Raw genomic sequence first — 24,909 nt, 5'->3', positions numbered from 1 at the left:
GTCAGATGTCAATAACTCGACCATGTGTTCTTTTTGTGACCATCTATTTAAAAAGCCGAATGTAAATAGAATGGAAAACCATTTATTAAGGTGTTCAAAGTGTCCAGCAAATGTTAAAAATGAACTGCAAATAATGCCTACAACGTCCACTGCAATCAACGCGGATAGCAATGATAATAAATTAGAAGATACTTCACGAAACAGTAGTACAAGTAGTGAAGAAAATCAGCAAGAGAGGTTCTCCGCAGAATATAAGCAAGAGCTGAATTCGGATTTAGCAAAAGCTATATATGTTACCGGTGCACCTCTTTCAATGGTTGAGCATCCGCTGTGGATTAAGTTTTTTGAAAAACTTCAACCTTTATACAAGATGCCAACAAGAAAAACACTATCAACGACGGAATTGAACAAAATGAACGCAGATATGCATAAAGCGCTGAATGATGAATTTGAAGCTCAAAACTTCCTACATCTACAATGTGATGGCTGGAGCAATGTGCGCAATGCAGGAATAATAAATTTTATTATTTCAAAGCCCGAGCCAGTCTTTGTCAAAAGTTTGGATACGACTGCTCATCGTCACACAGGAGAATATTTGGCTGATGAAATAATGACCATTATGACGGAATATGGGCCAAATAAGTTCATGGTCCTCGTTGGTGATAATGCCAAGAATATCCAAAAAGCTTTTAGAATCGTTAAAACTGTTCACCCTCATATAATAAATATAAACTGCTCTGCTCACACCCTTAATCTTTTGTGCCAAGATATTCTGGAGACGAACTTGCTGAAAGCTTTTATTCATTTGACCACGGATTGCATCAAGACTGTCAAAAGAAGTCAAACTTTATCAGCTTTGCTATCAAAAATTGTTCAAGAAAAAGGGGTCGGCGAAACTCTAAAGCTGCCGTGTAAAACACGCTGGGGAAGTCACTGCGCAAGCTTAGAAAGTTTGCAAAATACAAAAATTGCCTTGCAAACTTTTGCTGTTCACGAAGAGGCAAGTAACCTGAGTCTGGATACAAAGGCAGCATTTTTGGATGAAGATTTTTGGAAGATGACAAACCAGTGCATTGCGCTTCTAAAACCAATTACATCTGCAATTTTTAAATTTGAATCGGACAAACATAATATGCATACTGTGTATATTACACTTCGCGATATGAAATCGCAAATTGAATTCGCGATGCTTGACATTAATATTGTCGAGCAAGTTGATAAGGATGTAATCCTAGCAGCTGTTGCAAGAAGAATAGCTATGTGCATAAAGCCGATTCATTTAGCGGCATATTTACTTGATCCGGTGTATCAAGGTGCAGAACTAGATGAAACCCAGGAAACCGAAGCTACTGAGTTCATTTACAATATGGGCACAAATCTCAATTGTGACATAATGTCGAATCTAGCTGAATACAGAGCCAAAGAAGGCTTGTGGAGCAAAAGCTTCGTGTGGAACCACGTGAACGGCATGAACGCTGTGACGTGGTAGAAAGGGATTTGCGGCTCCAAAAAACTGAGCAAAGTTGCCGTGAGAATTTTGACGGCACCTTGCACGTCCGCAGCAGTGGAGCGCTCATTTAGCGTGCATGCAAATATCCACAACAAAAAACGTAATAGGCTGACTTCGGAAAGGGCGAGTAAAATTGCCTTTATATCGTACAACTGGAATCTTCAGCATCGTCACTTAGAAGAGGACGACAGTGATGATGATGATGTGATTTCAAGGCGTCCTAGTACGGAAAGTCAAGAAAGTGAGTTTATAGACGTGAATAATTTGGGCGAATATGATTTTTAAAACGTTTCTTAATGATTATTTACTTATGTTGATTGTTAAATATAATTTTATTAGATATTAAGTTAATTGTTGATTATAGTTAATATAAATAAATGTTTAGATGTATATTTAGTGTCGTTGCCTTTAGCTGTAAATTTGTTACAACTGCTAAAATAATGTATACCATTTATAATATTAACACGACGTACTGTGATTGAATTGTTGATTATTACTTCTATATTACTACTATTTACATATTGCTACTTATAGCAAAATTGATTATCAATTGCTCTTAAAAAATGTGATTATGTGTTTTGAATAATAACAGTAAGCTAATTACCACCCATGATTTTTATTTTACTATCCAATTTTGTCCTATTTATTAAAGCTAAAAATAAGTACTGGTATCTGCTATTAATACATCCCTGAGAGCGTCATCTAATCAGCCTAAATTCCATTTGGTAGCGTTTGTTATGTCGGCCACATTCTAAAGTGCGTGTTTACGCGGCACTTACGTCCTTTTATGAAAAGTTTTTAAAGGAAACTCAACAATGGCCCAACCGATCATGTGCAAAGTATTTTCTAGGCTCTATTCTCTTGATATTTATTCATATTTTTTGAACTTTCTTCCGAAAGTTATAGACTAGAGGCATAAACATTACTTTGGCCCTTGGGAACGGTTTTTTCCCAAAGTATAGAATTTATCCAAAAATGTCCTTAAAAACATTGAAGCTATTTTTAAAGACTACCTAATTTAATGATTAATGATGTACCACTCGTTGGTGGTTTTTGATTGACAATTAGTTACATGTATGGAACGCCCCTCTTAAAAATGTATTTCTCATTAATTCGACTACTAAATCCAGTACAAAATACACCTTTTTTTCAAATTTCTATACCCTATAAGCAGTGTCAGCCCTCTAAATAGTTTATACCCACCAATTTGGGTATAAACGAGTAAATACGGGTATATTGAGTAAATACTGAGTATTTACTCGGTATTTACCCGTGAGTATTTACTCACTACCCATCTCTAGTCGAGAGCCATTCTGGAACTTTTACCTCGCACTGATATTACTCTGAGCCTGTGATCACTCGCCACTTCGCGGCTTTAAAACTGGATAGAAAATTAATAGAGTGCATTTCTCAATGCAACGTGAAGTTTCTGGAGCCGGTTTTAGAGCAAACTTGTGTTCAGGTTTTATTTGAAGTGACTGAGTGTTTTTCTAGTTTAAACGTGATATATTTGCAGTGACTAGCGTATATAAGTACCATTGTTTGTGTCCCCTTATTATCTTCTTCTTTGTCGGCCCCTTATTACTGAGGATCGTGACCACTTGGTTTAGCAGCTCCTGCCATTTGTCTGCATTCGGTCTGACAGAAAATTACTATGGATCTAACAAAAATACTTTAACGGCACACAACCCACATTGTTACATTGCTATTGAGTTAACGTTTTTATTGTCGCCAGTTTGTTGTTGATATAACATTCTGCAACAACTTTTACAATTATTCAAAACCCAATTTCTATTAACAATGTATACAACGTTGTCATAAAGTAAAAACAAATATAGTGAAATATTGTTGTCACTCTGACAACAAAAAACATTGTCGATTTGATAGCAGAGCTGTGGTGTCACTGTAGCAATACAACATGTAGTGTACAACGTTGTCATATAGTCAAAACAAGTTTTGTGAAATATAGTTGTCAGTGTGACAACAAAAAACTTAGTTAATTTGACAGAAGAGCTGTGTCACTGTAGCAATGTAACCACAACATTACACTCAATGTGAGGCATACATATATTGTTGTCACTCTGATAACAAAAATGTTGTGGATTTGGCTGCAAAACTGTGTCACTATAGCAATATTTTGTCTGATACGCATATATTGTTGTCAGTCTGACAACATAAATGTTGTCAAATTGGATTACACACAACATATACATGTTTGTGTATAATATATGTTGTGTGTAATCTTAAAGGTATTTACCTACTTACGTCAAAATACGTCTTTTCTGTCTATAGTGTTTACAAGATACTTTTAAAAATTAATGGAATTACGGATAGATGGACAGACGGACACGATGGTTGCGTCGTCGTCGTCTTATTGTTGAATAAGGGTGCCGTTTTTGCCATATTACATGGTCATACCAAAAGCTTCGAATGTAGTACCTACCTATTCATCCAAAACTCCTTTCAACATTCACACCCTCCATTTTTGTCCGTACCTAAGCAATCATTTATAAATAGGTATTAGTGGATTTAAGAGCCATAGAGCTTTGTCGCCGAGTCATTCAAATGGTAATTCTAGGGCCCGGACGGTGCAAGGATGATATATTACAAGCCCAGAATACATTAAACTTTATTTTTATTGCTGTGTGGATAAACTTCAGTGTATAGGGACAGTCTGAATTGAAGGTTGAAAAGGTTTCAGTCGTAGGTTTATGTAGGTACATGAGCGAGGTTTTAAAAAACATGATATACTTGGTCAAGCAAATCTTGTCAGTAGCAAAAGGCGGCAAATATGAAAAATCGCGGGTATTAGCAACACTGTTTTCGAATAATTCCAAAATCGCGTGCCATCTGTGTTTTATCTGTGGAATGTGGATCGTGACTGACAGCAATCATGCTTGTTTACATTCTGAATCGTTGTCATTTCACGTGAAATTTCTGCTGTCACCAATATATAGGTACCAATATATTAAATAAGATTGTGCATGAACTTAAGCAAAGTCAAGGTGCCTACAATACACAATCATGCTCGTTGATCGTATGTAAATATTTGTAAAATTTGAGGTTATGATAATTACATGTTTTGGTTCGATGTACATTGCTGCTTTTCTTAGCGCAATACTGCTCTTTGAGTGTTGCCAATAGTTGCTCTACTGACATATGTTGCTTGACAGACTATAGTAAGGAGATTAAGGGCTCATGTAGATGTGAGTTTCATTACATTGCAGTATTTGATCGTTTGGCTGAATTGGGTGTGTGGCGTCTCCTCTGTCACTGGCAACGTCGTGCCACAATATTCTCACAGATGGCATTAGCACGTTCTACATCGCGCTTACGAAATTTCGAATGCCGATCACTATTGTATAACTGCTGATTTCTGATCAACAACTCTCAGACGACTTCGGTCCGCAGGCACAACACAGTACTCTCTACTTTCTACAGCTGTAACCTCAATAGTCTACAATGTAACTAAACTCCTAAAAATACGTAAATACTATTTCTTGGAAATTACGTACGTAATATTAAAGTTGATAATAAATTATATACTTGCCTATGTTCGTTAAGTGTGTCAAGTATCTATTTCAATTTACTACGATTCTAAGCACATCGGAAAAGTTTAAACAACCACAAGAATAATCATAACCCAAAAGACAATGCAAATGCATTCCGTAGTGTTAGAAAGTCGCCTAATTAAAATCAAACATATGTATCACATCTACCAATTTCGCGAGTAAACAAAACTGAACGAAATTAGTCGAAATTACGGCAAAACGCATTTCGGTTACCATTAACCTTACTTAATTATTTGTCGGCGCCCTTTTTCCCTAAAACAACGAGTTGTATAACTACGGATAATTTTTGTTTTATATGCGCACTGGGACGATTCGTTCTGAGAAACTCTCTGTAATTGGAAAATGATTAAAGAAATGAGACCTTTACATTATTCAATTGGTTGAGATACATACAATAAATGTGGACAAATGTGACCCTATTATCCACAGACTAAACAGGCACGGCATTATAAAGACTTTTATGTTTAAAATACATACGAAAAAAGTGGTTCCTAGACTAAATTAGTACGAGAGTTAGTGTGGTGACATTCTGGTGACTAATGATCTATGCCCTTTTGATTATACATTTGTTTTTACTTCTATTTATACAAATATTTTGCCATAGAACTACCAATTCCAAATAAGTAATAGTTACATCTGACCGAAGATATTCGAGATAATGTTTGACCATTTAATTGGGAGCTTACACTAGTTGGGTATAAGCTCCCAACGATCTATCTGTCTAATGTACAAAAGTCTGATACCACAACCAATCTATTTCGGAGGATTTGGAGGATAAAATACAAAGAAAATCTAAAATGAGTATACGTAGACAAGAAACATGTGTTTGAGGCTTTTTTTGTTTTGGTTAAATTGTCTATTTGTATTTAAATGTAATTTCATACAGTTTCTTTTTGTCTTAGAGAGGCAGACTATGTCTTGATTGAGAATTTATAAACCGGTAATAACTACATACACATGTTAACTCACATTTATAGACGGGTCTAACGCGAATTTTATTCAATTACCTTGATTTACCAATCTCTGTTTTGACATTTTGCTGGGACATCAGTCAGCCGCGACCACGACCAGTAAAACCTGTGTCGAAACGTCGGTAAATCAAGGTAATTGAATAAAATTCGCGTTAGACCCGTCTATAAATGTGAGTTAATATGTGTTCAAAACGCGAAAGTTTAAAATATTATACATACACATGAGTGTATGTAGTTATTACCGGTGTATGTGCCTAGCTCCTGTCAAACACTATTTATAGTACCTAGTTCATATATTATTATTAGTGTTCCGTACAAAACTTTGTTTTAAGTTAAATTTAGTTTGTAGTTAGTTAGCTTTTTTGGTGTAAGTGTATGGACCAAGGCCTGAAATGGGTCAAACAGATCACTGTGTTATGTCTTTTCTGTAGACATACACAAGAGTTAAGGGCTATAAAGGTTAATTTTCTTATTTAACCCTTATCCACGTGAAAAGGTCCTCCTTTTATTTAAAGAACTATGATAAAATCATTACTTACATGCCCACAAGCTGTTAACTATTGCCCACAGGAGAGAAAACTAGCGTGTTATCGCGAACAGCACATTTTTCTCTCCTGTGGGCAATAGTTAACAGCTTGTGGGCATGTAAGCAATGATTTTATCATAGTTCTCTAAATAAAAGGAGGACCTTTTCACGTGGATAAGGGTTAAATAAGAAAATTAACCTTTATAGCCCTTAACTCTTGTGTATGTCTACAGGAAAGACATAACACACTGATCTGTTTGACTCAAATAAATGATTTTTATTTTATTTTATTTTTATTTATAAACCAATGATTCGAAGAAAACCGGAATTGAATGACTTGTTCTTTAGCAAAATTATGACAGAGGGCTGGCCACTATTTCGCCCAGCGTATTAAATTAGTATCGCCATACAGCGGGGAAATACGGCCAGCCTTCTGGGCACCTTGCCCGTTGACGGCGATCTGGGCCAAATGTTGTATCTGTAGGTTTTTAAGTTTTATTATGTTTGTTTATTTCTTTCTTGGTTTTTATCAATAAAGTCATAATTATGACATCTATTTCAGATTATCATTTAAATGTCCCTTTAAATATAATTACACCAAAATAAAGGTGTTTAAACTGAATGTCGACAGCAAAACCAGTCATCTCATTACGGCCCAATTCACCGGACGCCCAAAAAGGTAAGTTAACGCCTCACCTCCTTCAAGTATTGAAACAGACACGTCAAGGAGATAGATGGAACAAAGGTTCCATTTATCTCCCAAGGCCGCAAAAACGGTGATCGATGCGGGCTGTTTATAAACACCTGTTTACAACTTTGTTTTCCGGAGTAGATGTGTTTCTGATGAGGATTATCTATTGGTAGCTGTTAGGAAATATTGAAGGGATTATGGACTGCCTTTCGTTATATTTTTCTCACGGATTTGTCTTTTACTCGTCTTCTTTAAGTGCCATTTGCTGGCGCAATTTGCTAACCAGTACCTACTACGCTATACGTACAAGTATAATAAAGTAAATTTAATTTAATTGAGGAAAAAATGAAAATTGTAATCTTCAATCCAAATGGATTGGATGTAGGTACATTAGAATAATTTAAAGTAAAAATAAACAATACCTAAGTACCTAATCTAAGTACTAAGTACCTAAAATAAGCCACCTACCTACACATATCGCCCGTAGTGACTAAATATACGCAAGTAAGTACTTACCACAAAACGAAATGGGTAAGATAATAAGGTATTCTTCCATTACTTCTATAACGCGTAATGGTAAGCAAAGACCGTTGCCAATGGATGCAAAACCAGAGGGGTTGCAAGTGCGCTGCCGGCCTTTAAGATCTGTCCTTTCTTTTAGAGACGCTCTTTTCTTGAAGGTTTGAATATCGGTTCGGAAATACCGCGATATTTTTGATAGGACCTTCATCAGTTGTCAATGTTACTGAGACGTTAGCGACGATCTCACTCTCGCAATACCTACCAACTTTCACACTGTACACATTACCTTTTTATATCGTAAATTACATTGTGGCCAAAGTTGGCAGCGGGCAAAGTTACGAACTAAATTCATAACGCGCCGTCATTGCCGGACGAGAGGTGACATTCCAAATGCTTACCGTACATGGTGAGTCGAATGATCCGCCGAGCCAATAGTCCGCCTAGCCAAGGTGATAATGGCTATCGCTACGCCAACGAGACGGTCTGTATCTCTCTTCCATATGTGACAGTAGCAGTGCTGGCTACGCGGCCTGGCGGCCTCGCCATGACAATCATACATCGTCAAGAGCCAAACGAAAAAAAGAAATTCGGGATGACAGATGCCACGAAAACTATTTCCATACATTAAGTTTCGATAAGCGTTTTCTATCAACGCTTGTCATCTTGGCTAGGCCCCCAGGGAAACCAGTTGGTACCTATAAGGCATTTTACCTATTAAGTCTATTATTTGATATAAGGCTTACCTAATAGGTAAAATTGAAACATACTATTAAGGCGACTTGTATGCTCAGTGACAGTTATCAATTATCATACATTTAACTAGCCACCCAACGTGGACCTTATAGAACCGACGTGCTTTTTTTCATTATATTATCGAACTATTAAATTTTAATTATTTTTACTAACTGTTTTAACAATTAAAATTTTATTAATAAAGCTGGTCAAGCAGATCTTGTCAGTAGAAAAGGGCGGCAAATTTGAAAAATGTAGACGCGAAGGGATATCGTCTCATAGAAAATTTTAATTTCGCGCCTTTTTCTACTGACAAGATTTGCTTGACCATCTATATATAAGTTTTATTTTTTTCTTCGCAATTGTGTTGAAAAACCTCGTATGAAACACGTGTGCAATGTGCATTGGTCAATACACACATCGGCTTTCTTATTGCGCGCTCACTTTCAGCTTGCGCCCACAATATCGCCTCGAGTGTAATGACCAATGAAGCACACTTGTATCACAATGTACTATTAAAGCAACACTACCTAGCTCTCAGTCGATATGATGGACAATACTGTAAAGTGCTAATTACCCAGTTGTTACAGATCTCGAGATCTCTCGACTCTCGTCGCGCTCGTAATCGTACAACAACTTCTCTAATGAAGTTGTGAGACAACTTGGTGAACCATGTGTTCGCAACTTGTATTTTTTCTAACAGTTTCTGAGTTGCCGGTATTAGAGCTATTGTGCGTAACGGGGAATAAAGTTGGAAACGTGGTTTTTCCTGCTCAACCAATAATTGTGGAGTAGGTAATTTATTCAGGTCTGTGCGGAAAGAGAAACGTCGTGAAATGTAAGGGAGCCCATACATTCTACGACTCTTCTCTTTCCGCACAGACTCTACTACCTACATCTATTGAAATAGGTAAAAGTATCGTGGAAACCATACATTTAATCTTACATAAGGTAAACATACTGGTGCTCGACGCGGTCCCAGTACATATCATCTTGAAACTTAAGTCATTGTCAATAGAGGTGACAGCGAGGTGTCATCTATTGGGCATTAGCATGTCTAGCACTAGTACGTTTGCCTTACAATACTAATTTAATTATGTTATTGTAGCTAGAAATAATTGCTTAAAATATGGAGTATGGTGTCGAGTAATTATTAACTTAAAACCATTATTAAAATGTTAAGGAACATTTCAATGGGTATTTTAGTGATCTTTTTGATCCTCATAGGGCCTCGTAGAGTTTTCAGTTATTTTAGGAATGTTTGATCTACGACCCAGAATTTACAAAAAAGACAAAACGTAAATTATTAAACTCATTTTTACGCAAAAACAAATTCAGAACCTTCAGAATAAAGCCCTTGCTACACGGTCGCCGACAAGCCTTCTAACCGTCTGCCCTTGGTCTGTCCTCGGTCAGTTTTGGTCAAATTTTGTTGATCTACACGGTCCGGGACGGACCAAGGCCACGCGGCCTGAAGGCTTGTCGGCGACCGTGTAGCTTAAATGGCGTAGGCTGCTGTAAGACAATATTTTTATGAACAAAAAATAGTCCGGTCAGTCAGTTTAAAAAAAAAATTGTTTTTTGTGAAAATTACCTAGGCTTCAATGGCTGTGTCTATTTTAATACATTAATAAAATATTTAATGACCTATAACTTAACTGGTCTGTAGCAATTTATAGGTATTCAATTCGAAAGTCTTAATAATCGTAACATACTCGTAGTACTTAACTGAAAATGCTAGGTTTGTCTATTGGGTCGAATTAACTTTTCGTCACTCGTAGCGTTACGTTCCCCTGGGTCACTTCTGAAACCTGTACGGTTACCATCAGTTTGTCACTGACATAAACGCCGTCGAGAACGTAATTTACTTTCTATACATCTCGCTCGCACTCGCATATTAGTGCAAACGGGACGTATAGAAAGTAAATTACGTTCTCGACGGCGTTTATGTCAGTGACAAACTGATGGTAACCGTACTGGTCATAAGGTATTTAATTTAACCAAACGTGTAGTTTTGTGCTAGTCATAAAGCCTTTTCGTAATAGGTAGGTCAATTACTTACTAATTAAAGCAATATTAGTAGACGTGGTACATTTCTAACAAACTTTGCGTATTGTCCCTTGGTTAACAGGATAAAATAATAATTAGAAAAAACCGGGCAAGTGCGAGTCGGACTCGCGCACGAAGGGTTCCGTACTATAATGAAAAAAAAAACGGTCACCCATCCAAATACTGACCACTCCCGACGTTACTTAACTTTGGTCAAAAATCACGTTTGTTGTATGGGAGCCCCATTTAAATCTTTATTTTATTCTGTTTTTAGTATTTGTTGTTATAGCGGCAACAGAAATACATCATCTGTGAAAATTTCAACTGTCTAGCTATCACGGTTCGTGAGATACAGCCTGGTGACAGACGGACGGACGGACGGACGGACGGACAGCGAAGTCTTAGTAATAGGGTCCCGTTTTACCCTTTGGGTACGGAACCCTAAAAATAATCCATCCTCTCTAATCACTAGTCTTAACCCCTTTACTGATTATTTTTACTCTCTAGTTTATCTTTGAAAAATAAAATTAACCGTTTTATAATAATGCAATAACGATCATCAACCTGCTGTCAAACAAAATTAAAAGGTTAATTTTAGGCAAATTGATGAGTTCTAAAATAACTGAATAATACAATGGACCGATGACTGTTTCCATGGTTCTCCATAATGAGATTTCTTTGAGGGCAATTCAAACTTACTTTCCGATATTAAAATGATGTCATTTGATTATCATTCAGGCATGCATTTGGCAAGTTCCTGTTCGAAAATGTATTGTCATGAGTGAGACGCACGACTGATAACAATATGACATAATTTTGATATCAGAATTTTAGTTCGAATTGACGACTTGATCGTTCCAAGTGACAAAGTAAGTTAAAGTAATTAAAAAGCGAAAGTTTCAGAATTAACCCAAACTCGGGGGCGGAAAAGTTTTGCCATTATTGGGATCAGCTGATACTTAATAAAAATTGCTTAATATAATTGAATTTTAAACCGAAATAAATGTCATATACTAAGAAAAAGTGACCAAGGCCTCCAGTGCCCCAGGCTGGAATCGAACCAGCGTCCTCTGCTATCGATAAAAACAAATTAAAATATTTTCTGAAAAATAATTTAATTTGTTCAAATACTTCATAGTATTGATTGGCAGCGCCATCTCTCTCGCTAGCTCGGTATCATCATGAGAATGATCCAGATAGAAGGTTCGAACCATACTGTTCTACCTTAGAGATGGCTAGGGGGCGCCACAAGCCTTCAGTAGGAAGTGCATATACTTGGAAAATTTGACTAATGTCGCTGTGGCCCGGTGGCCGAGTGGTTCAGGCACCTGCCGCGATAGCAGAGGACGCTGGTTCGATTCCAGCCTGGGGCACTGGAGGCCTTGGTCACTTTTTCTTAGTATATGACATTTATTTCGGTTTATAATTTATATAGTAGTGTTTCTACTTGATAAAAACAAATTAAAATATTTTCTGAAAAATAATTTAATTTGTTCAAATACTTCATATAATTGAATTTTGTTTTGAAAACAGAAAATGGCTTCAACAATATTGTGGATAGGGGAGACCGAGGTGAGTTGTGACAGAGGAGAGTTGTGACATCGTTGATTTTTTGGAATCTATTAACTAAAAACAAGGTCGCAATAGCGCGCGTTTGTTAGTTCAAGTTACGAGCTAACAAACGCACACTGTTGCGAGCTCGCTAACAGTCATTACATTCCTAAAAATCGACAATGTCACAACTCTCCTCTGTTAAAACTCACCTTGGTCTCTCCTACCCATGGATCTATAACGCAACGTGTAGGTACTTATGTTTTACAATACTGAAGGTCTACTTACCTACCTACTCATGAATAGGTAGGTAGTAGGTGGGTGCGTATCATAATGAATACGAACTTTTGGTATAATTTCAGTTTACAAAGGTTCAAACCCTATACTAATCTTATGTATAATGCACTAAATCTATATTTTAAATACCTAAGTATAACATAAAAAAAATATAACATACAATATACATACCGCTGTTTGGTATAACATACAAATAAACTAATTACATTTAATATAACATTCATTATGCATATAAATTAAAATAATGAATAACATCTCATATAAGTATCTGAACAAATCATCAGTAAAATTATTTGGATAGCTCAGTATTTCATAGGTCATCGAAACTAATTACTGTCAGAAAAGTAGGTTAGGTTAGAACTGTGACTCCCAAGAAAAAAAACTGCTACCAGAAAAGTAGGTTAGGATAGGTTAGAACTGTGACTCCCCAGAAAAAGAAACTGCTACCAGAAAAGTAGCTTAGGTTAGAACTGTGACCCCTCAGAGAAAGAAACTGCTACCAGAGAAGTAGGTTAGGTTAGGTTAGAACTGTGACTCCCCAGAAAAAGAAACTGCTACCAGAAAAGTAGGTTAGGTTAGGTTAGAACTGTGACCCCTCAGAAAAAGAAACTGCTATCAGAAAAGTAGGTTAGGTTAGGTTAGAACTGTTACCCCACAAAAAAGAAACTACTACCATAAAAATAGGTTAGGTTAGGTTAGGTTAGAACTGTTACCCCACAGAAAAAGGAACTACTACCATAAAAATAGGTTAGATTAGGTTAGAACTGTGACCCCCCACAGAAAAAACTGCTACCAGAAAAGTAGCTTAGGTTAGGTTAGAACTGTGACCCCCCCAGAGAAAGAAACTGCTACCAGAAAAGTGTTAGGTTAGGTTAGAACTGTTACCCCCCAAAAAAATAAAAGGTTAGGTTTATTGCGTGGTATTTGTTTCGTATATTATATTATTTCAACGTTATACCTTTTTATACTTTTCATAAACGATATTATATGTAAAGTTCATTATACATTATAAAATTATAGAATTCATTGTTATACGTATCGCACGTTATACTTATTGCACGTTATGCCATTCAAAATTATACTAATTGAATTATATATTATATATTCTGAGCAATCTATTATAGGTTTGTATACGTTCTATTACTTACCCGAATTTCCAATTTAGCAAGAACCCTAAATGGCATAATAATACCGTGTGGTGACTGTACAAGATTGCCTGTCAAATATCAAAAGTGCAACCAAAATCAGAATGATGTCTAGATTTTAAAGTGTCATTGGAAGTATTGAATTCAGAAATACCTACATAAATAATATGGTGTACTTAATAGCAGTATTTCAATAATCACCCACCATAACTCCTGAATACAGTTTTTCATAGTTTACAGTATACGCTATTCTTACACGTTAGAACTGTACTATCTACTGTAAATACAAAAAATAATACAACATGTATAGACTTTTTACACCTTTGACTATCATTCTTAGTAGCCCCTGATAATAATATGATAATAATAGCTATCGAAAAATAATAAAAAAAGTTTACCTCTTAAAATACAAACGTTCTTTTTAGACTTATTCTTTCTTAAACAAGTACGCTTAAAATTTAAAAAAAAGGTTAAACAAAATTAAATATTGTCCCGTTATGTTCCCTGATCCTACAAAGGTCGCATAAAATATTAATAAAAAACTTTACTTTTGGGAACGCTAACAAAGATGGTGTAATAAAATTACGGTGAACTCCGAGACAAAGAGGCAATTTCAACAGTTTTCTTTATATTAAAATTTAAGATAAGTTACGTAGTGGAGGTAAATAGAAATACATTGATCTCACGAAGTTAAAAGGCCAATGATATACCGGGTGGAATATTTTTTCGAGGGACTGAGGGCTTGTGCACAAATCACGCCAGGCTCGATAGGGGGGGACACAAAAAAAATCACGACAGATCACGGTGGGGGGGACAAAAATTACACGTGAGGTTATGTGAGGGAGGGGGGTAGCCAAAAACCTCACGAAATATCACCAAGGGGGAGGGGGGTCAAAAAGTAGCCGAAAACACCTCGCGTGATTTGTGCACAACCCCTGAGCTGAAAGGATAGTGTTATCTATGTGATCTACAATCGAGTTATTATAATCGTAAAGCTGGATCGAAATCGTAATCGTAAATCGTAAAACAAAATCATTAAAATTAAATATGTTTATATCAGTGACAACCCTACAAAGTTATCGACATTTTAAATTGACACATACCAAGTCGTTAATAGGATCTTCTTTCTAGGGTTGAAACATACAGATTTTTGCACTAATTTTTATCAAACTGTATCTCAAAAACGGTTAGAAATATTAACGTGATTAAAAAGTGAAAAATAAAGTACGTATCCTAAACAATTCCCCGATTGCATAAAAGTCCCTCATTCTGTTCCACCCGATATAATGAATCATAACATAATACACATTAGCTTCATACAGCCAAGCCTACAAGCTGACCATTATAACTTGTTAGCAACCGCCTCAGTTAAACTTTAGACCTACAATACAGTACAATACAATACAATACAATACAATACAATACAATACAATACAATACAATACAATACAATACAATACAATACAATACAATACAATACAATACAATACAATACAATACAATACAATACAATACAATACAATACAATACAATACAATACAATACAATACAATACAATACAATACAATACAATACAATACAATACAATACAATACAATACAATACAATACAATACAATACAATACAATACAATACAATACAATACAATACAATACAATACAATACAATACAATACAATACAATTCAATACAATACAATACAATACAATACAATACAATACAATACAATACAATACAATACAATACAATACAATACAATACAATACAATACAATACAATACAATACAATACAATACAATACAATACAATACAATACAATACAATACAATACAATACAATACAATACAATACAATACAATACAATACAATACAATACAATACAATACAATACAATACAATACAATACAATACAATACAATACAATACAATACAATACAATACAATACTCTTTATTGCACACCTCACATACTCGTAGTTTACAATAAATGTACAGTAACATAAACAAAGACAATAGAGGTAACAACAGGCGGTCTTATCGCTTAAGAGCGATCTCTTCCAGACAACCTTTGGGTATCGGAGACAATAGAATAGACTTAGAATATACGGTACGCAAAGAAAAAATATGAAAATTGAATATAACCAAACAACATAAAACATTAATATAGATAAACATACTTAAATACATAATAACCATAAACATACATAGACATACATACATACATAAAAAACCGGGCAAGTGCGAGTCGGGCTCGCGCACGAAGGGTTCCGTACCATAATGCAAAAAACGGCAAAAAAAACGGTCACCCATCCAAGTACTGACCCCGCCTGACGTTGCTTAACTTCGGTCAAAAATCACGTTTGTTGTATGGGAGCCCCACTTAAATCTTTATTTTATTCTGTTTTTAGTATTTGTTGTTATAGCGGCAACAGAAATACATCATCTGTGAAAATTTCAACTGTCTAGCTATCACGGTTCGTGAGATACAGCCTGGTGACAGACGGACGGACGGACGGACAGACGGACGGACAGCGAAGCCTTAGTAATAGGGTCCCGTTTTACCCTTTGGGTACGGAACCCTAAAAAGACCTATTATAGTAGACTATAATAGTAGACTGTAAAATCGGTCGTCGCTCCACTACTTGTAGATGTAGATGTAGTGTAGGGACGCCTGGCCGGAAGCAGGCGGGCTGTCGATCGCGTGTCGCGTTCATTCAGCCCGATTCCCTGGAGTCGGAGCTGCAGGTTACTGTCCCGGCGGCATTCCCTCACCATTCTCCTCAAATCTTCTTGTTTTCCTGCAGAACAGAAGGACATCTTTGAGTTCGACGTCCTTTAGTTCGTTCTCTTTTAGTGTGTCTTTGCCGAATGTATTGTATCGCGGTGCCGCATACATAATACATTCCGCTAGTAGGTGTAAGCTAGTCTCCTCCTTACCACAGTGTGGACAGGAGGCATCTCTGCTAATCTCCATTATCTTAAGGTGTCTATTGAGAGAGTTATGACCTGTAATAATGCCTGTCAGAAGTCTCAGACTGCTCTTACCTAGTTTCAGAAGATACCTGGTTCTCCTGTGATCTATGCCTTTGATCATCATCTTCGACTGTCTACATCCAGTTTCTTCTTCCCATTCTCTTTGTGCTTCCATCTCTTTTACCTTCTCTATGACTCCCTTCGTGACGTCCGCTGACATAGGTAGAGCCGGTTCCGGACCAATGTGATCCGTTTCCGCCCCCATCCTTGCCATCTCGTCCGCTTTCTCATTACCCGTCACTCCTTGGTGTCCTGGTACCCATGCCACCGTGACGCTTCTTCGTTTGCCTATCGAGTTAAGCTCCTCCCGACATTCTCTCACAAGGGAGGAGGTAACCGATGTTTTCTTTAGTGCCTTCAGTGCTGCTTGGCTATCTGTATATATTACAACAGCGCCTTCTTGCTGCACACTCTCTTTAATTATATGTGCACAGCGCGCTATTGCACATACCTCTGCTTGAAATACGCTAGCATACCTACCCAACGGTATTGATACCTTCTCTCCCAGTTTAGGGATTACTATGCCTGCTCCTGCTAGTTTCGTTGAGTTTCTTCTAGAGCCATCCGTAAAACAGATAGTCGTCGGGTGACTGACTTCTACCTTCCAGTTGTCTCTCTCTCCTATATGTATCCTATACTTCTTGTCAAATATCTCCTGCCTTTTTATAAGGTCGTTATTGGCCATCAGCATCTCAAATTTTGATAGCGCCTCTTTTTGTATCAGCGCGTGTCTCTTGTCCACACAGCTTCCTCTCCATTCCTTGCATGCTTTCATTCTATACCACTGTTCAGTGGCTCTTTTCTCTACCTCTATCCAGAGTGGCTTCAGGCCTAGCATTACACAGCCTAGCACAGGCTCCACTACTTTGTCGGCGATAAAATCATATTAGCGCACGTACGAGCTACCGCTACGTGCTGCGACTTTCTACGTGGTGTGATGCCCTTGTTTAGTTTTGGCGATACTTACAGGATTTTAAGAGTGCTATTTGTAGCCCATTTTCCTTAAAAACAAATGAAAAATTATTCATTTGGATAAATATTTCGTATTGAGGATACAGTTTATGGACTCTCCTAGTATAGTACATTATTGTCGAGGCTCGGAAATAGCTATTTGCAGGCTGAGGATTCGTTTTAAACGGACGACCTTGGGAGTCCGTTTAATTGAATCCGAAGCCAGCAAGTAGCCTTCCAGCCGAGTCATATATAGTGCTTTTCTCAAAAATGGTGCAAGAAATATAAATATCATAGAAATATTTTACAAAAGCAACTTTCTTACGTATATATTTTCACAGAAAAAAGTAGAAAGAATTGAAAAAATTAGCTTTGCCGCCTTTTTATTTTTTTAATAAAAAAATAGAAGTGTATTTTTCTGCCGAAAATACGCCAACCTATTTGAGACAGCTACATAGTCGCGGTACTAATCATCTGTTTGGCTGTTTAATGGGCCTGTGCCTTCATTTGATATGGCCATTTCAACTTTTAAAAAGTTTGGAACTCGACAAATAATGGAATTTGTATGCAACATTGCAGTCCCAAAATCGAGACTGCAATGTTTTTAACTTTTTAATTTTTGACTGACCATAAACTACGCGCTTCGCAACCTATTTTTTAAACGGCAAAGTCGACTTTGCCGTCCATTTTTGAGAAAAGTATGTTTATACCTGTTATAGGTCCTGTCTCCAAGAGACTCGTTTTTTCCCAGACTATATTTCATTTAATCACTTCAATGTTTTGTAATATAATGTAAAACAAGTAAAAAGTAACTAATGCTAATATATTATTTTCAATTCAAACAGTTTTCTACGGGGCGTATTAAGCTTTTTTAATGTGATATTGGTTTGATATTAATCCATTTCACAGTAATATTCAGATCGGCAAGGTTCCCATCACGCAGAAAATATTCCCGCGTTGTATTCCGATGGCAAGACAAGTACAAATGAATATACGTATAAAACCTAATATTGTATGAAAAGCACTAAAAGTGTTATAAAAATGCAAATCTCGCTCGACATTCATATTAGCTTTTATTTTCATGAGCTTGCATATTTGAGTGCTGGCGCATCTCACGATATGCGGCGCATTTACAATACATTATGCAACACGTTGTGTTGAAATTCTAATATACTTAATTAATTAATTAATACAAACGGATTATATTTATGAATTTATGAAATCTTTGTGCTTGGTATATAATATATATTTATTTTATGTGTGTGTGTGTGTGTGTGTGTGTGTGTGTGTGTGTGTGTGTGTGTGTGTGTGTGTGTGTGTGTGTGTGTGCGCGTGTGTGTGTGTGTGTGTGTGTGCATGTGCATGTGTGTGTGTGTGAGTGCGCGCGTGCGTGCGTGCGTGTGTGTAAGTGTGTGCATCTCAAAAACGGTTTGAAATATTAACGTAAATAACGTAATCGTGAAAAATAAAGTACGTAGCCTAAACAATTCCCCGTTTGCGTAAAAGCCCTTCGTTCTGTTACAACCTATACTTAGTTCGGAAATGTACCCTCAGGCTAGGGTTTTTATTGACATTTCGTCGAGCAACTAGTAACATTTAACCTTTTTATATCAATTGACTTGTCATCGGGATGTCAGTCTGTACCCGTGTCTGTCTCTTGCGTTGTCGGAAGGTCAAAAATAAATAAAAGCTGAATTTACGGTGTTGTTATTGTTATAACGATGGAAAATATATCTTTTTTGGTAACTAACTAAACATTTTTTTACGATTTATGTGATGTAAATCAATATTAAACTGATACCCTGATATAAAACAGTCAAGAAATATAAGAGAGATTAGCACTTTTTGTTGTCCAGGACGATAAATATAATAAGTACCGTAAAACGGGGTCAACAGAAATCGCAGGGTGAATCTCTATTTTGAACTTTTTCTTTCAAGTTGTTATATTTAAAAACGTACATCTCTAAAATTAGATTTTTTGGAATGTGTATATAGTAGACTATTTATTCTCTACATTGATACCAAAAGAACTTAATCAAACTGCCTAAAAGTTAGATTTTTTTGACTCTAAAGTAAGGTCTCGCCGCGGTAAGAAATGAAGCCTGTCTGAACTTTGTTCTAGCGGTAAATGTTTTGACATTAACTAAGTAAAAGTTAGCTAACCTGGTAATATAGTATCTGTAGTACCGAAATAATAAATAATATCACAAATTTTCTCTATAATAAAGCATTTTTTTGCAAAAAACCAATAACAAGCAAATTTACGTGATAAAGGGGTCAGTGGACACGCATATGGGGTGAACAGTTACGCCATAGGGGGTGATTAGATACAACAAAGGGGTGTAAAGACACGCCTTGGGGGTTAAAAGACACGAAAAAATAATTTTGTGTCAAATAGCTGTTTAACAGATATATATGTCGCAGTCGGATCGTATAATCCGCCGTATTACATTACGGCTAGCCGTTTTCAAAAACAGGGGCGTTTTGAAATGCGGCGGTTTAACGATTAGCCGGATTGAATGCGGCTGAATGAGAATCCGCCGGAATGTATTCGGCGCCATACGTTCTTCAACACGGCTAGCCGTAATGTAATACAGCGAGTCATTAGCCGCCGCTTTGACAGTTTATAGTTCCCATTTTTAACACCCGTGGCGCTGCCTGACAAACGCTGGGGTGTCCATCAAATCTGGAGTTCGTCGGACTGTTTCTTTTCAAAAAACATTTCCATCGCAACTTAACTAGACGGAGCCCCGCTTCGCGGGGCTCCTATTTCTGAGCGGTTTGCCCTTCGGGCATCTGAAGCTACCTAACGAACCTAACCTACCTACCTATTGATTAGTGAGACGTCCGTGAAAACATTACACTTTGGGGAAAAAAGCGTAGGTAGGTAAGTAGGTTAGGTTCGTTAGGTAGCTTCAGATGCCCGAAGGGCAAACCGCCCAGAAATAGGAGCCCCGGTTGCGGGGCTCCGTCTATTTAAGTTGTGAAGGAACTGTTTTGAAAAAGAAACACATGTAGTGCGGTGGGACCATGGTAAAAATAAATTAAATTGCAAACATTGTCAAACTCCGGTTACGTAGGCGACCGAAAGAACTGGTCACTCTACAATCTAGAATAGTAGTACGATGCGGCTAAACGTAGGCCGCCTTATTGAAGAACGTATCGCAATGACAATCCGGCTAATCGTCGAGCCGCCGCATTTCAAAACGCCCCTGTTTTTGAAAACGGCTAGCCGTAATGTAATACGGCGGATTATACGATCTGACTACGACATATATACCATTTGCCAATAAAGTATCCACATAATAATGACCAAATTCGATGCCTATGACAACTAAAACTTAATATTTCTATTCACCCCTTTCTTGTGTCTATCGACCCCGTTTTAAGGATATGGAGAAAACAGGTAGTTTTCTTTGATTTTCTCTGAATTGGGTTGGTAAAAATTTATTTCACAAATGCAAAATTGAAGAACTAACCAAGACTCAAAAAATGATATCAAAATTATTACTTTTATCATTTGGATTATTGGCGAAAATCGTCCTTGAAGTTGAAAATCGTGTCTTTTCACCCCGTTTTACGGTAATTATGTAATACAAATATCACTGTTAGGTAGCTACTGCTATGGATCGGAATCTGTTAGTGTCGTTTTATGCCAAACTACTGTTACGTTATATGTACATTACTACTATTACTATTTTCTGCCTGCAACTGAAGTGAAGAGGTAACAGACAGAATTAGTTATGCATTTTTTATATTATAAAATGAATAGGCACAATAATGGTATTCCAGATATTTAGGAGGCGTGCGCGGAGCCAAAGTCAATAGCCCTTTTTATAGTTTTATTAATGTTAATTGTAATGTAATTTTGACAAATATAAGGTAAAAGAAAAGTATGATTTTCTACCTATCATTAGTTTATATAACATGTATAACTTAACTGAAAGAATTTATTGGTAACTATAAATATGGAGTGTAAACCGCAAGAGCACGCGTGAAATGGAGCGTGTAGCGAGATAAGTGGAACATCCAACATGACAGACGCTTTTGCTCTAGAGCGAGATTTACTATTGAAAATATTATGTGTTCGCGTCCGTAGAGTAACTTCACACAAAAAGCTTTACCAAATATTATGCTAGATGGCGTTGGACCGCCTGCGTCGATTCGTACATCTCGCTAACGAAATTCTTATCAAGATTGTATAAAATGGCGGGAAATAATTAACAAATTGGGTTCATTTGTGACTGTGAATGTTTGTTTCATGCCTTCTCATATAAAAAAGGGTGCCTATTTTCAACGAGTTTGGGAACATACATTGTGCTTGCAGTAGAACAATATTATTTAACGATCATGACAAACTATGTTATAAATTAGACTACTTTAAATGGCGAAAGCCTTGAAGTTATATAAGATGCGAACAAATTAGTCACGGATATTTTTACAGCTGATAGTACTCGGTTCTCGGAGTGCATTTAAGTATGAAACATCATTGGTTTTGTTATGTTTTTTTGGAGAAAACTAGGAAACCAATTTGCTACGTTAAAACACCCTGTTAATAAGATAATTAAATGAGACCTCTTTAGACATTCTAGAACCCTATTAAACTTGACGTGACGTGACATGACAGACAGTGTTAAACATCTTGACAAGTACATAATAGGGGTGATTATTTTAAAAATTAATTATATTTTTTTTGTTCGGTAACTGAAAACAAAAAAATTATATTGTATATCATTTTTAATTACAGTTCCTTAATTACAGTTAAAAGTTAATTGTTTTAATGTAACGTATTATCTCTTAAAATATCCTGTGCTAATTTGTTAGCACCTTATATGTGACGTTCCACGGGAAAAGGTACCTTATGAGGGTTTCTAGTTTCGGAGATATGAAATGTTTTGTAAAGAGGTGAAAAAATGCTCAATTTTTTTTTATTGTGTGATCTGAAACCTTAATGCGTAACGTTTGTTTACCTGTTTTTATTTTTGTTATAAGTTAGTTATAAGCCTAGTAATGTCGTCTCAGAGTTTAGTAGAAAAGGTACCTTATGGAAAAAAGATTGAAAATTCCCAAAAAAACTAGTCAATACGGGAAAAGAAGTTTGGTAGTTCTCTACCAATTTCCTGTATTAGCATTCTGCAAAACTAATTTGATAATTTCAGTTCTGGTTGGGGCGCCTCGCAAATATTATGACCGTACATAGACCGACATCACAAATCCAAGTAGTCTGCTATTATACCAAAGTTACTCTCGTCAAGTCTTTCTTAACTAGAATAATCTTCATTTGGTTTGGTCGCATGCAGTAAATCAGCCATTGGTTTGCTGAAAAATGCCAAGACCCGACGCATTACCTTATGGAATATCTGAGGTCATTGAACCTCAATGCCGCTTATCTTCAATAGAAACCGAAATATATTATTGATAAGAAATAGACGATTTATACCATTACCAAAATATTATTAGTTTATCCTAACTGTTCCATCATCATCATGCCTCATCATGTAACTTAATCACAAGGTACCTTTTCATTACATACAAATTATTGGTCTTTTTTAAGATTATTATGACGAAGAACTAATTAAATTTGGGGCAGTTTAATGTAAATTAATATTTTCTATTCATAAAAGATAAACTGTAATATGATTGATATTTACTAGTGATGTATTATTAGATTTATTTCCATAAGGTACCTTTTCGTAAATGTATGGAGCAAATACTGTTATTGTTATGTAAGTTTAAAGTGGCATAAGGGGTTAAATATAGTATTTAGTTGGGGTTTTAGGATTTATTTCATTTGAATGACAGAATTTCTTTCATATGTGCTCAGAAAAATTGATTGTGTGTGACATTAAAAGTAAAAATATTCAATTTTGTGATTTTATATGAAAAAGTCAGAAAATACATTATCACCTCTAAATCGGTATTGTTTGTTGCTTAAACTGTCTGTCAGTGTCGTTTTCTAATAGATAAAATTTAAATCTTGAGAGCTCATTGCAATCAATCGTGAAAATGAAATAAAACTTTATTTTCAAGAGATTGGTTAGTATACACATAAATCAGTCGATATCAAAAGTTTCTATTTGCATTACAGAACAAGTCGCAATATTTTTTTAATCTCAGATATATAAGGTATTATTATTTGTAGTCAACTATGTAACTTACTTCAGGAACATAGTTTTTTAGGCGGCTAAACTTAAAACTTCTCTATCGTAAAGTTGCTCATTTCACAACATTATTTTCAAAAAATCATATCTCTGTAACTACGCAATCTAGAAGGTTGATCTTTTGTGTTATCGATAGCTTATTTATTGTAGATTACTGGGGTATGCATAACTCCATACCCGCCATAAGGTACCTTTGACCGTGGGACGTCACAATTATAGCTTCAGTGTTATATTTACAGAAACTTATCGATAATGACTTTATCAATTTCCTATGTTTATCGGATTGTATCTAAATAATATTCATAATAAAACGAATTAACAAAACAAGTAAGGTGCACTGGGGTAACTTCGAACACGGAATAATTATGAAAATGGAAAATATCTATAGAAGTACAATCTTTTCATACTTTAGCAATACTTAGTAATACTTACGCTACTGCAAAGCTTGCTTAATACCTAGGCAATTTGCTTAATATTGCTTCAATAGAAAGTGCTTCTAGGTTAGTAGACATTTCCCATTTTCAAAATGACGAAGTTATCCCAATGCACCAGATCAATGAAAATCTTACATTCCATTTCAAAAATGATGTCCATTGAAATTCCACGGAAAAACCATTACGAACACTAGAAAAGCCGACGAAAAGATACGATATCGGACCGAACCGGCGAAGCGTGCGTGTAACGGAGCGTAGCGCGTGATAAGTGGAACTCCCACGAGCCGGGTATTTTTACGCTCGATCATGCTAACCGCTGAATAGATCGATTATTTGTTTTTTTTTTTAAACTGACCCTCAATGAAGTAATGTGCATTGGACAACGGAGTAGTTTTGAATATTTACTAATTAAAAGCACTTCATACTTTAGCAACATTTACTAAGGTATTTTGCGTACTATTGACTCTAGTTTTAGCTGATGGTATGGTAATCAGCGCATATGTAAATTAGTAATATGTGGTAATTAGTGTGATATGTAGACATAATTATGACGTCAAGATCAAATATCAAACTCATAAAATGAAACACACACATGCACACACACACACACACACACACACACACACACACACACACACACACACATTGACACGCACGCACGCACGCAAAAAATAATTTGCCCCCTGCGTCTGCACGTTCGATTATTACATCAGAAATATGGAGTTCCAATTAATAAAAAATAACCTTGCGCAATTCTTTCGTAAACT

General features: G+C 36.1%; 1 protein-coding gene across 1 annotated transcript; it reads right to left on the bottom strand.

Annotated features, from left to right (window-relative positions):
• Nucleotides 1-16,309: 16,309 nt before the first annotated feature.
• LOC134796488 (uncharacterized) lies at nt 16,310-17,434 on the bottom strand. The gene has a single exon (XM_063768679.1). The coding sequence runs from the start codon at nt 17,432-17,434 to the stop codon at nt 16,310-16,312; it is 1,125 nt and encodes a 374-aa protein (XP_063624749.1).
• Between the last annotated feature and the right edge of the window lie 7,475 nt (nt 17,435-24,909).

The sequence above is a fragment of the Cydia splendana genome, chromosome 13 (assembly GCF_910591565.1).
Source record: "Cydia splendana chromosome 13, ilCydSple1.2, whole genome shotgun sequence".
Lineage (NCBI taxonomy): Eukaryota > Metazoa > Arthropoda > Insecta > Lepidoptera > Tortricidae > Cydia > Cydia splendana.
The sequence above is the reverse complement of the archived record's forward strand: the minus strand, read 5'-3'. Positions and strand labels throughout refer to the sequence as shown.

Bases quoted from the DNA above. Each gene is read 5' to 3' on its own strand.
- LOC134796488 (XM_063768679.1), bottom strand. From the start codon at position 17,434: ATGCTAGGCCTGAAGCCACTCTGGATAGAGGTAGAGAAAAGAGCCACT.